This window comes from Temnothorax curvispinosus, unplaced genomic scaffold (genome assembly GCF_003070985.1).
Source record: "Temnothorax curvispinosus isolate PA1 unplaced genomic scaffold, ASM307098v1 QBEX01007256.1, whole genome shotgun sequence".
Lineage (NCBI taxonomy): Eukaryota > Metazoa > Arthropoda > Insecta > Hymenoptera > Formicidae > Temnothorax > Temnothorax curvispinosus.
Genome location: NW_020217036.1, coordinates 114,953 through 129,362, shown reverse-complemented (window position 1 = coordinate 129,362; position 14,410 = coordinate 114,953). Strand labels below are relative to the sequence as shown.

General features: G+C 39.8%; 1 protein-coding gene across 1 annotated transcript in view; it reads right to left on the bottom strand.

The window, feature by feature from the left end:
* Positions 1-14,410, bottom strand: part of LOC112456841 (transcription activator MSS11) — a 115,249-nt gene that overhangs the window by 14,840 nt on the left and 85,999 nt on the right. The window contains exons 2-3 of the mRNA XM_025019603.1: positions 3,837-3,990; positions 447-715 (exon numbers count right to left, since the gene is read on the bottom strand). Of these exons, the coding sequence (XP_024875371.1) occupies positions 447-715; positions 3,837-3,990 (423 nt within the window). The remainder of the gene's footprint in view (positions 1-446; positions 716-3,836; positions 3,991-14,410) is intronic.

Below are 14,410 nucleotides of genomic sequence, written 5' to 3'. Positions count from 1 at the left end.
AGAAAAAAGAAATCGATTCAATCGAAATAATAAAACGGTATACAACGTTGCCAGTGACCTGTTATCAGACGCAGCTATCTACGTGAGCAATTAAAACAATGTTTGCAATATCTTTCAACCGGGAAGCATTTAAATCCTCGAGGGTCGAACGAGTTTACGGTTGAATTATTTTCTGTATCGCGAACAGCGATCTCCCGGCAATCGAAATCGCTCGGACATGTTTTCATAGACTATGATATTTCAGTTAAGGCCTCTACATCATGCTTTTATAACGTTTTCTACAATCACAATTTTATACACAAAGTTCTATACTGCTGATCCAATTCCATTTACGTAACCGATTTTTCTTCTCTTAATATTTTATCGATTAATTTTTGCACAGTAGCGTCCACTTTTACTTCGCTTCTTAAAAAATTAACGAAAGCAATGCCAAAGAGAAACGTTACCTCGTGGGGCTGATAAGTGATTAGCTGATTGTCCCGGAATCTCTCTGGATACAACTGGGTCTGAATTGCTCTCATCTGTTTCTCTAAATGCAGTCTCGCGTGACGCTCCCTTTCTAGCTGTCGCTTGAGCTGCTCTACGTCGGGGTTCACAACGGAATGTTGTGGTACCTCTGTGGGCACTGTGATTACCGACAACGGCTCGGGGGACATGCTGCCCAAGCCCTCGTCGCCGCTTTCGCTGACGTGCATTGGTACACTAACGACAACACCTGAGAAAGCAGAAGAAGCCAAAATGAGAGAGAAATTAAATCACAATATCTTCCAGTAAATAGGCGCATCAGGGCAACGATCACGTAACTTTCCCTCTAGAGTGGAAACGTGAAGTGTGGAAATTTTCAGATAAACTCGTGATCATGTAACTCGACGAAATGTGGAAACGTGACTTCGTCAATAATAAAAGAATTTCACGCGGAATGGATAGAGCGAAAAGTGAAAAGTTTAACGTGAAATTGCGTGATCGATCCCCTGGGCTCAATTGATCAACGCTAAGAATGACCAAAACAAAGTAAAATTTATCAAAAATTCTTTTCGCATCTGTGATTGCCTTTACTTTTCAAACATCGCGACATTTACACAAAGTTATGGAGTTAGATAAATAGCTGCGCGTAAAAAACAATTTTCACGGCAAAACGACTCGATGTTTTTATGAAACTAATTTATGAGAAAGGCTCGTAAAATCGGATTACCGCGGCGAATAACCGCAATGAACTTTCGGAACGTATTTTAGATTTCCGGCGGACATGCAGTGTACAAATGAATACAACCCGTCCCGCGTGATATAAATGAATGCGAGATCGTGAGCGAAATTAAATCTGGCCACTATTTACGATATAGAGCAAATATAGAGACCGTTACACTTCGCGCGGATCAAAGGCCAGGCCATTTGTTTCAATGTTATATTAGAGCGAAGTGAATGTAACGTTTTCCTGTATGTCACTTCATTTGCACATTATTTGACATCGTAGAACATTACAGTGGATTACAACGCGGTAACGGTGCGGCAAATTGTGCATCGTTCTTGCAAACATTTTCAATCAACCAAACATTTATTAATTAATGTGATTTCCAACGGTAATTGTGATTATCGGCTATTGTTATCAGCGAGATCGCAATCGCGACCTCGGGCGCCGTTGGCGTTGGTTCTCATTTTTTCCCCAGCTTAATATGAATTTAAAAGAGATGTGTTGTTAAATTATTTTTAATGTTTTCAATTCGTTATACTGAGAAACCCATTTCGTTGAATCAACTAAATCCTTGTTTGGATATGGGCAAACAAATTCTTTAGTTAATATAACAATTTGGTTCACATAACAAAAAAATTTTAGTTTATGTTAAAAAATTTTTTGTTATGTGAACCAAATTTTTGTTATATTCAAACAAGGATTTAGTTGATTCAACGAAATGAGTTCTCAGCGTATATGGTTTTATGAGGAATATTAAAAATTAAATTCTCATTACACTATAACGTTCAATTATTTATTTCTCATTTTAAATACCTATGACCTATGACTTTAAGTGAGTCTCCTAATAATTTAAATAAAATGTGCATAGAATAAATATATCTTCTTTCTATATATCTCTACGTATCTTAATTTTTCATTGTTATGATTGTATTACAATTTTAAAGAAAATCCACAAACTCCATTTAAATAAATTTCCAAGACGAATTTTACCTCTGTTCTCCATACATTCGACTGTGAAACGTTATTTCATCAGGCAAATAATTATTGTAAATGTTGGGGATAACATTTGAAGGCAATCGGGAGGGTTAACCGCGATTGATCGATAAAAGTGGTTCGTCGGCATTAAATCCGCTTCGTCGCACAGCCGACGACGAACTTTCTGAATATCGCCGTGCCATCGAACGGAGGAAACTAATTTACGATAGAACCGGAAATTGAAATTGTCTCGGCCGAAGTTCGCGACAGATACTTTCCGACGGGCACACCGCCGCGACGGCGACGTCGCCGAAACGCCACCGGCGTCGAAACAGGAGAGTACCCTTAATTCGCCCCTTGTATTTAGCCCCTCGAAGTAATAAAGACTTTCGAGGATGATCCTGACGTTGCCGTTGCCTATCCGTTTCTCTGGACCCTTTACAATCCCCCGAAAGTTTAACCTTCCGGTCATATTACCTTCTCAATATCGATGCATGTGCAACGACACATCACAGATTTAATCATTATTTAGACAAAACAATTATTAAGACAAAAAGTTTCAATATTATATATACTTAGAAATACCAACTTAAATATTGAAGACACTTCTTCCCACTTACTTCGTTTTTCGATCAAGAAAGTAATAAAATATCGGAACCTCCTCCTAAGAGATCCTCCTTCACGTAGATAACAATTGAATTAAGTTTCACAAATCAAATTAAATTTCGTGGAAATTTTTCATTTATTATATAAGCGATACCATCACTTCGTTATATTACATTAAGCTTCCCTCCTGTAATATCCTATACATCCCTTCGGCGTGATACCGAGTCACGAAGAATGTAATTACTTTCGCGAAAATGACAAACGGCTCTCTCAAAATGCGTCCGCATTGACCACGTTGTCGACGCGAGATTAAAAAATTCTTGCTTGCAAAATTTGCCACTCTTGCCGCGAAATATCGTCACTGATGTATTGATTCGGTGATTATAAATGAATTAAAAAAAAAAAATAAATAAAAAAAATAGATTGCCGATTTTTGCACATATATCGTGACGACGCGCGGCCGAATTTACCATAAAAGTCAAAATCTATAAAGCCGTGTTTATTCGAAAATTCGACGTTATTTACTTATTTTCGGGCGGAAGTTTCGGAGATGTAACAATTCAATTTCGCAATTGAAAAATAACTTATAGAAACTTGGACGTGGCGCCGTATAAAAGCGGGAAAACCGTGAAATAAGCGGATTGCAATGTATATCCGCGCAACTTTTCGCGCTCTGCACCGATTGTTTTCGCTTTTTGCTTTTACGATCCCAAATTCACGCGGGACACTGCAATCGCGGTCGCACGAGCGATAAATAATTCAGGTCCATTTGGAAAATCTCGTTATGCGATGGACGATGAACGTTAATTCCATTGCTTTTTATGCGTACAAATATTTGCGCGCAAGCAATATGACCGTGATATTTTACTGACGCATTTTTGTATTATCGTTGTATTTTCACGGCATGCTTCACTTGAAACAAATTCTTTTATGAAGAACCTTTCTTATTGTAAGATTTTTTAACTTACGAAAAGAGAAATTATATTTTTTTCGCACAATATACATACAAAATATCATTATTTTTGTACAAAATATAGATTCATTTTAAAAGTCGACGAAGAATTACCTTGGGCTTGGGTATCGGGTTTGCGTTTCTTGATAGGTACATCACCTTCGTGTTGATTTATCAACCGTTTTAGTTGGCTATTTTGTGACAGCAGTTGTGTCTTCTCTTGCTCTAATTGGTATATGTATTCGGCAGTCTGTTGGAGTATCGCAGCCTGTAACACAAATAAAAAAAGAATTATTTCTTGCCTCATCGTAATAATTTTTCAATCGTTGAAAGCGTCGCAATCTCTTGCGTCAAAATACACGTAAAAGTAAATCATATCGGAAACTTATTTTCACGCTTGAAGTAAAACCACGAAATACACTGGCAATAATGAAAAGGCATCGAAATTTAATAAAAGTTGTCAAAGAATAACCGAGATTGGGGGACTCGAGTCCCCTTACGATAAATCCAGAGAGATCGCAGGTGCCCCCTACGCATCACATGCAACCTGCGCTGAAGGACCATCGATAGAGGGGAAGAGGAGGAGAACGGCGACTTCCTGTTTACCGTGCCACGAGCTTAAAGGGTTTTACGTGGTCAGGGTGAAAAAGAAGGGGACCACACCGTATGGGCCGATAACATGCGGCGGAGGCTATCGCGTGTCGTGCGTACTACGTCGTAGTAAAACGGGAATGACTTCGAGGAACAGACCGGCAAAAACAAAAGGGCCGATTGATACCAACTGCGCGGGGTAACGGGGCCGGGTGTACGGTTCGCACCTGCCGACAGGTGGTTAACGAACAGATGCCCCGCGTACGCCGCGATCGTATAAATGCACGAATGATGTCTGCCGCCGCGCCGCCTCGTCCTTTCTCCGAGCAGCCGGTCGGTCCTTCGTGTCACGTTCTTACATTGAAGGGAAACAGGAAAGAAAAGACAGTGGCTCGATTATCCCCCTCGGAGAGATGCTCTTTTTCGGCACTAATTGGACACCAGCCGCCCCGAGCAATCGAGCAATTGATACGCGCAACTTTTGACTTAACATACCTTTTCTCTCTTTACCTACCTTTATGTATATAATTTTATATAACATATCTTTTACGTCTTTAAAAAAATAATAAAAAAGTTACTTTAGAATACTTTAGATAACACGTAACTAAAATAAAAGAGCGAAAATATTAAACAACTTAATTTAGAAATTAAAAGTCCGTATTTTATCAATTTTCAATTAATGATAACTAAAGATAATAAATAGAGATAATACATTTTGTATACAAAAATATGAAAAAAGCTACGTGGATTAGTGGATTATGCGATAAATTAACTCATTTTGGAATTTTTATAGAATAAAAAGTACAATAAAAACATATGCTTCGATTAATTTATTTTAGTGAACTAAGAACAAAAATTTATCATAAGGTATGGCATATCCAGACGATCCAGACAGATCTTTACATCTTTATTAAAGTTTCTTCATTTTATCTACTTGAATATGCAAATAGTTGGAAACGATGGAAACGGATATGCAAATGCAGATGGAACGAATAATAGTCATTAAATGAAATATCACAAATAAGTTATTTTTAGTCGCTCGTTTCTACAAGCATGCTTAAAATGAAAGTTAATAACATCAGATCAGTGTATGTAACGCAGAAAAATTGCAAGTCTTGAATAATTTCACTCCGAACCTGAATACATCAAAGTAATTATCTAAATCACTATTTACTTGAAGATATAATTGCTTAAAAGTAAATTCAAAAACAATAATATCTTATTTTAAGCGATTATAACTTACTAGGCAACTTACGCCTAACTTATAAATATTTCTTTAAAAGATATAATCGGTTCATAAAGTATTTATATATCTTTCAATATAATCTAAACAATTCGAATCTATTTTTATCAGCTGTTGGCATAATTTTAAGCATCCCCTTAGAACTTAGAATCAAATGTCCGAGTTTGGTAGTTTAAGTATACACCTGCTCGACTTTCGCTTGTACATAGCGATTTAAAAATGGCCTCGTTTACATAAAAAGGTACAACGATCAAATAAGAGAAAAAAAGATTGCCGCCGAGAACGGAAAACGTTTAAATCGCAGGAAAGTGTGATATGGAGGACACATGCTTTGTAAAGTTAGATTAAAAATCGGAATTACGGAATCGCGTCTGCGATTAAATCTCGTAATAACAATTTGAAAAGTTTTATATAACAAAGATACGCGTCAGCGATAAAAAAGATAATCGATGGAGTTCATTCATACTCGCGGTATTAATTGCTTAAACGCGTTTTTCGAGTCGAGCCGCGGAAGGTCGAGAGCGTCACGGCCAACTTTTGCTTTCTCGGGAGCGGAATAAAAAGAATCTCATGGAACAGGTTGGCGTCGATTACCAGGCCGGAAGACCGTGGCTCTCGCACACGCAGTTTCTACGGTCTGCTCAGCCCAAGCTCCAATGCACGTGCCGAATTCTTGTTAGCCGAATCGCTCTGTAAAACCCGACGCAGGCCAAGGCCGCTCGCCAGCGGCGATGGCGGCGGCGATGATGGGGGACGATGTTATCCGCCAGGTAACGATTTATAGCGCACGGGACAACCTTCTCTTTCTCAAACAAGCCGCAAGTTTCGTCTCCTAGCTGCCTAATTTGTATTCGGAATAATAATTTTAACTTAGAGATGCATTAACAATAATTCTAATTCAGAAAATTTCCATATTGGAATTCGATTTTCTTTTATATTCATAACAATAATGACAATTAAATAAAAGAACTAAAAAGTAGAGCGCACAAATGGACTTTTAATTCGTTGATTATTGCGCTTCCAATCTCCGTCGTTAGGAAAAGTTTAGAGTACGACAGCTGCAGTCCCTCGCGTCTGAATGGGATGACAATACGCCGCGATCGATATAGGAGGTACAAGATGAGAAGGGCGAAATAATGCTGGCAGCTGGCGATCGAAAGAGAGGAAAATCCGCTGTAACGCGCGATCGCGTGCCTGAGTTCGTGACCCCACCTGCTGAACTCGTTTCCACGAAGCTCACAATTCCCCTCAAATAATCGACGAAGAGATGTTGCGTATTGTGAGCGCGAACGCGCCTTAGTTATCGCAAAAACATATTTTTCCACTGAACATAGAAGATATTGAGTGTATTTCCCTTTTTTTTCTTTTTTTAAATAAATTTTAATAAATTCTCAACTCAATCTTTTCGCTCTCTCAACTTGTTTTTGCAGTTGTGCTCCAAAAACAGTCAGATTATTGATTTTCTTTCTTAAATGTAAAAATTCGGCATTTTGAGCGTACGAGGATTAACGCAAACGGTAACGCTAAGCGTCATATGATTTCTTTTCGTGTAAAAAGTGACCTAAGAAACTCTTGAAAAGACGCGCTTCTACGCCGTTGTCGTTGCACGCAACACAAGCCGTGGCATTCTATGACTGGTCACTACTACTACGTGTGCAGCCTCCTCCTCTCTCGCCCTTCCGCACACCTTTGCGCTCGCTCCCTTTCACACTTTCTCCCTCTTCCTCGCTCCCTCCAAGGGCTCGACTCTCCACGTCGAGCCTTTCCTTCTTCGGCCTGCGAGAACTTTCCCGTAGAGTCTCTCCGCCGCCATGGCGATGGAATCGAAATCGCTTTCTTCTTGTTGCAGCGGCGGCGGCGGCATTCCAAAACACGAACGCGCCGATCATGAGAAAGAGAGAGAAAAAGAGAAAGAGAAAAAGAGAGAGATAGGAGAGAAGGAAAGAGAGACCCTACCGAACTCGCCCTCATTCGGCTGCACTCGCGCGATCGTTTGCAATTCTGCGCGCAAATCCAACAGGAATTCCCCGCTCTCTATCATGGTTGCCCTACACGCTCTATTGTTCCCGTTTGCACCGGGAATCCTTCTTCTCTATCGTCGTTCCCGATTACAAATTGCCACCGTGGTAGCAGATCAATAAACGAGATCAGAAGGTACGATAATCAGTAATCACATAAGGTGCCATATCGTTTGAATAATTAACGCATTGCTAGAATTTTTTTGCGTTACAGCGATAATTCTGGTATCCACACGAAAAGTTCAGTGAAAGACTCGTAATTAAAATTTTCATTATATATTATTACATTTTTCGTCTGTATAATTTTCCTCTGTTAGTAGTAATCTGCTCGAATAAAAATTTCTCGCAATTTTTATATTATGTCCGACGGTAACAAAAGTTAAATAACTGTATTAACCGTAGAATTAATAATAATTCTATTTAAATCCAACTCATAAGCGCACTTAACTTGTTTCCTTTCGCAGGACGACGCGGTCCGGATTGTCGTAATTAATTGCTGTTATCGCGCCGTACATTCTACGCGCTTAATTACATAATATGCACGAACGAAAATTTTCGAGCAGGCGGAACGGCGCCAATGATTCACCGTGCAAAACGCCGCGCCACGACGCCCGCCGTTATTATTATATCGTAATTACCCTGCTTATAAAAGCGGCAAGCTCGCTCGGCAAACGCGTTCTCGGCTGGCGTGGCAAAAACACGGAGAGGAGGCGCATGAAATTAACATTCCGCAAAGTAATTTGGTAAATAATTAGTTATCAATTTCCGCAAAAGAGCATCTCTCACTTAATTTAGCTGTAGCTGATGGTTTAACTAAGTTCTCCTGCACTTCACTTCCGCGATCGTGTAAGAAATAAAGAGAGAATTTTAAATAATTCAATCACATAATCAAGATTCTAGAATATATTTTAATAATAAAATCTCTGACATATCTCAATAATAAAACCTTGCATAGAAGTATATAAAAAAAATCTTGATCGTTCATTAGAATTTCTTTGTTACATTTATTTCTTATACCGCATGGAAATCATCTTTCTCTGTTACTATTTAAAATAAATTACTATACTCCACTTATTTTTCCCCGCCTCTTCCTTGTCGTTTCATGATTCATTTTTTTGTCCGAATGTCGCAATACGCGATTATGTATTTCGCCGAGAGAACCAAATGTGAGGATACGCGCGGCCTAATTAGGATTCTCGGCGAATGAGGTAACGAGGAAGCGAGGTCAGGCCGGTACTTTATACAAGGAAGATAAAAAGGCGGCCCCGTATAGGCTGCGCGGTCGTTTTCGAAGCGCCTTCCTGGAAGGAAACCCTTTGTGGCCATGCGCCGTATATGCTAAGTAAGCGGCTCCGACCGCGTCCCAAGACGAAACCAGAGATGCCAGAAATTCGAACCGGGGCCCCACGATGGCGCAGCGGCTAGGACGAACCGAACGCTGGACCGGACGTTGAAAGACGACTGGTGTCCGTTTTCGCTTACGGTGACGAAATCGCGATACAATATATGCGATGCAAAACGCGGAATTTCGCGCTTACGTCGCATAGTGTGGCCAATCTCCTCCGATTTGACTGGACAATAATCAGACAACTCGACAGAACCGCTAAAAACGGTTTCGATTAACGAAAATCGATATTCGCGAGAGCTCTTTGCAATCATTTCAAAATAAGACATACCTATGTATATATTTTAATATATATATATATAATTAAATTCTTTTTGAAATTTTTGAACTGAACTTCGAATTAAACTTTACAAATAATGCGGTAGAAATTAAACAATCTGTATACGAAATGAGTTTCAAGGCACTCACAATGCAACTCATGTATAGAAGAAAATAATAGTACATATCGATGACTGAACGGACTTTTTTTTACCTAATTTGCACTTGCGGTTGTAGTCAGAGCGAGAGTCGCCTATTATTTGTCTCTCTAACGCAAACATATAATTTCCTATAATCGCACAGTTATTACCGGACATATCCTCGCGATCTCGCGCGCCGCTGAAATCCCACTAGAGCTTGATCAACGTTCGAGTACCGCGAAGTATAATATTCCCGCGGAAGATATTTCGCGTTTCGCCGCGTACGCTTCGCTATTACCCCACGAAGGGGGAATTATAAATCGGGCGCATTTGTTCGTCCGTCACGGTACATTGCGGCGAAGCGTCGCGGCGCCAGACGTCGGCACGAGAGTGCATTTTCCGTTTTGCGGGCGCGGGAACGAAAATACGTTTCCCGCGAAGCGCTCCACCGTCACGTACCCTGCATCCTACCCTCCCGTTCGCTTCTTCGTCGTCCCCATTTTTACGTCGCGGTCTCAAAGCGCTCTACGCGTCGTACTGTAATTAAAAACGTTTATTGCCGCCTCCTTGTACACGACGGGACTGTCATACCGTGAAACGAGCGCGAATAATATCCCGCGGATAGTATACATCTTTCAAAGTGGTCGAGATGGTTCCCGCTCGTCAGCGCAAGTTAATTTTTAAGATCGCGTTAAAACAACTGCCAGTGCACATTCCGATCTTGCAAGAGAGATAGTGAGTATATTAAAACCGTTTCCCCGTGCAGCAATTAATCCCTTTACAAACGAAAAATCTCTACAATTATTCCATCTGCTGTCGAAGTGCATGAACACGATGGAAAATTTAACGAGAAGATGAATGTCTTTCGAATATGATTTGTATATTTTCTTTCTCTTTCTGTTCTTTTATGTTTATTATAAATACTTGATTCGATAATAATTGCTACAGTTTTGCTCAAAAAAGATTTCGGTTCACAAGCACAATTTCATCTATTTATCCCTATTCACTTTCATAAAAATGCAAAGAGTACTAATGTTTATCCGCTATTACAGTTTTGCGTCGCCTCGTTAAATAAGATCGTAAACTGAAACGTCAAGAGAAACGAGAGAGGATTAAGAAAAAGTAAGGAATGACGTCGAGGCGTAAAGCTAAGATAAAAGACAAAAAGGGAAGAAGGGAAAGAGAAATTGAAGGTGTCGGACAAGAATGACCAGTCGTGGTGTTATGCAACTGCATTCTGAGCGTGGTGCACTCTCGTACGTGCACTCGAGGACATTACTCCCTGTGCGACTCGACTCGTTATTCTCGAGTTTTAACACGATCCGGAGAGGCATGTCGATTAAAGGGAAAAAAAACGCGACTTGTTATCGTCATTAACATATTAGTAAGAATTAATCAATTGAAATAAATAATTATTATAATACAGCATGAGAAATTGAAGTTTCATAAACAGAAGCGACTTAATGTCGATTACCTTGGCCAATTATAGAACTGACTTGTTATCAAGTAATAAATAATTTAAGATCGTGAACAGTGACATTTAATATACTCGATTAATGTGTCTAGTAATTTCCATCGGGCAATAATTGAAAAAACTGATAATTTGCATAATAAATTTCTTCAACTTACATATTAAAAAATCATAAAGAAAAATTAAAAAATGTTATTCTTACGATACACAGGCTGACTTAGTTTATGGGGAGCGCCAAGAGGATTTTTTTTCACACATACCTGTAACAAAAACAAATAAAATGGTAATTAGAAGATGTTCATTAGAATACAACATGATTATATATGATATAACTATGAAATAAGCTATTATATAACCGCGAGGAACAAATTGTGTAAAATAAATGCTTATATATTTTTTAAGAGAAATATTTCTAGTCGATGAGTACAATAGGGTCCAATTTATCAGGCAGAAACCCGTGTCGGAATATCGCATAAATGTCCGGACGAGTGTCCATTCGTCACCTTTATCAATCGACGCATGAGCGAAGCTGGAGCTTAATTCAACCGAGTGAGCAAAGACGGCTGACGACGGACGTTCACCGGAAGCCGATCGCGATCGGGCAAGCTGACGAATCGACATATCCGACTTGATCCGGCGGAAGATGCGTTCGAAGCCTGTCACGGGTTATTCCTGTCCGCGAAGGGACGCGAACTTTTATGTGTCGGTCTTGCATGAACGAGGACCGCGCGCGCTCGATCGGTGTCCGGTCGCGTTCCCGTGAGTTCATTAACATAAATACATAATGTCCACGTAACAACTTTGCCACGGTTCAACATACTCCACGCGCGGTTGTTAGACCACGTCGGGAGTTCGCCTCGGCTATAAAATGCAGCCGGCAGGAATGCACGTGGGAATGCGTGCGCGGGAGAGGAGAGTTATGCGTGCGTTCTCGATGAATCGATATTAACGGCCGCGCGCATATTGCACACCGCGCCGTCATTTCGCCAGAGCGACGTAATCCTCGTATGATTAGAAACACGTAGCGAGAGAATGTCCTTATTCTATGTACATTCTTAATTCCATTTGATGTATTTGTTAATTATTAATTAAAGATTTTGCCGTCTCCATCCTGTATAGATAAAACAAAGATAAACTATCTAAATCTCTGAAACTCTTCCTTACAGGTCGACAATTATTAATGTTGCACTGAGAAAAAAAAATTGTTAATCCCAAGAAATATTTAGTCCGATACGTTCAACTAAATATTTTAGTTAGTTAACTAAATATTAGTTGTTTCAACAATTTATTTTGTTTCTTCAATCAAGAATTAATTAATTCAACTAATGTTTATAGTTAACTAACTAAAATGTTTAGTTGAACGTATCGGACTAAATATTTCTTGGAATTGACAAATTTTTTTTCTCAGTGTGAACATGATTTATTTGATACAGACTTCTGACAGTACGTATCGCGGAGTACTTAAAAAAAAAAATGAAGAACTTAATATCCAAATTTATTGCCTCGATATAATATACGCTCTATTGCGCGTGAATTGACATACAACCAGGCCAAATCAATTTACTCGTAGTCATTACGGAAATGTCAGAGTCCCACGATTTTCAAGAAATCAAAGCGCGATTTCAACGTTATATGCGAAACGTATAAACCACTGTGTGAAATTATTAAGAAATGTTTTAAGAAAAATCTTATTTATTTAAATGCCGATCGATTCAGAGAAGACATTTTCTTGCCTATTCTCACGTTGTTATCCAAGACAACTACGCCGACTGTAATCTTAATATTCTTAAACGAGAAGATTCGAATAATCGGATCAGCAATGCGCTAGAAGTGGGTCAGACACGTATACCCGGGCCTCTGCCGGATTTGGAGACGCGCATTGGATCGACAAATATCCGAAGGCGCTAAGTCGCTGGCTTATGAGATTTCCAGCGATACTCTAGTTACGGACAAATTTGCCGCGGATAATCCGTTCGGCGCACGACGCTATCCGATAGCATCTCACGAAACAGCGTCGCATTTCACGATCCGTTTGTCCTTTGTGAGATGCAGACGGGTTAAATTATTCACTTAAGTTACTTACTTTTTAATTTGGCAATTTATTCTTCTAAAATAGCTTTTACATCGATGCACGAAGAATATTTTAAAAATTACCGAGGTTTGTTTGCTTTTCAAAACAAATGCTTTTAATTGCATCCAAAGAAACGCGGACCAGTGGCGTTTCACCACAAATAATCAGTTAACGGGAAGCCACTATAAAAAATGGTGCGTAATAGCCAGAGGGTTAAGATAGCAAAAACGCCAATCACGTTAACGCAGAGCGATACTTCAAAGCGCGACGGAGAGAAAGATGAATTTCGTGAATCCATTCCTTCGGCTGGAAGGAACAAGGAACGCCGATAACACAAATCGGCTTAAGGCTCGAGCGAGAACGAAAATATTGCATTCCTCGGAAACCTAACGTTGAACAGCACGAAATGTGACCAAATCTCGGAATGGCTTTCTTAATCTATCGTGCCACTTATATCCTTATTTCAATTTTATCTCGCGTGAATGGCGAGGCATCAATCTACGACATTTTTTTACAAAATATTTCAATTTTAAGATGCAAGGACTTTTGCAGCAAACGTACAGCAAGTATCTTTTCATAAAATACTAAGCTATAAATATGCAACATTTTCTTAAAAGAAAAAATTTCCAAAATTTATTGGTTAAAAAAAGCACCATGTCACACGATATGATAGATGTGAATAAGTATGCATGTTCTAGATAATAATCAAGAATAATAAGAGGGACATTAACGAGTCCACGAAGCAAACATGTTTGCGAAAGTCATGTGCAAAACGAGCAACGGGCTTGAAAGAAAACAAGCGCCAAAAGACTCAAAAGAGAAGACAAAGTCCGAATGACGAGGACGAGAGCGTGTGCACCTGATAGCCTGATCCGGTCACCCCGATGGCGAGCCGCGGCTGCGTTCCCGGGAGAGAATCACCGTCGATAGTGCGACGGGTATGCAATTACTGGCCTCAGCCGGACTCATGGAAAAGCCGGTAATTAGTTAGCGCGCTCCAGATTCGATGTGTTTGAGCAGATAAGCTGGCGCCCCGACCGCTACCGTGACAGCGACGCCGGCGATTCGCAATCCACGAAGCTGGTTCATGGTCAAGGCCAAGGTCACTTCGTGCACTTAATAGTTCATTAGGGCTTATTATTATTTTTAGAAAAATGGCAATTTAATATATTCAGATAGGCGGCAGTGTGGTCTAGTGGTAGAGCGCCAGACTCGTAATCTGAGGAACCAGGTTCGAGTCCACTAGACCCATGGAATGTTTTTCCGAACGCTGCGCCCCTCCGTGCAAGATTGAGGCCCTTGTGCGGAGCAAACTGGGCTCCGTCTTTCGGAAAGAGACGTTAAGCCGTTGGTCCAAAGGGTTTAAGTGAGAGGAGAAGGATAGTATTGGTAGTAGATTGCGAATCCTACGGGGATATGCAATAAACATATGCAATATATAATATATGTAGTATTTTGAATAATATATTTGATATTATTATGTATAGTACA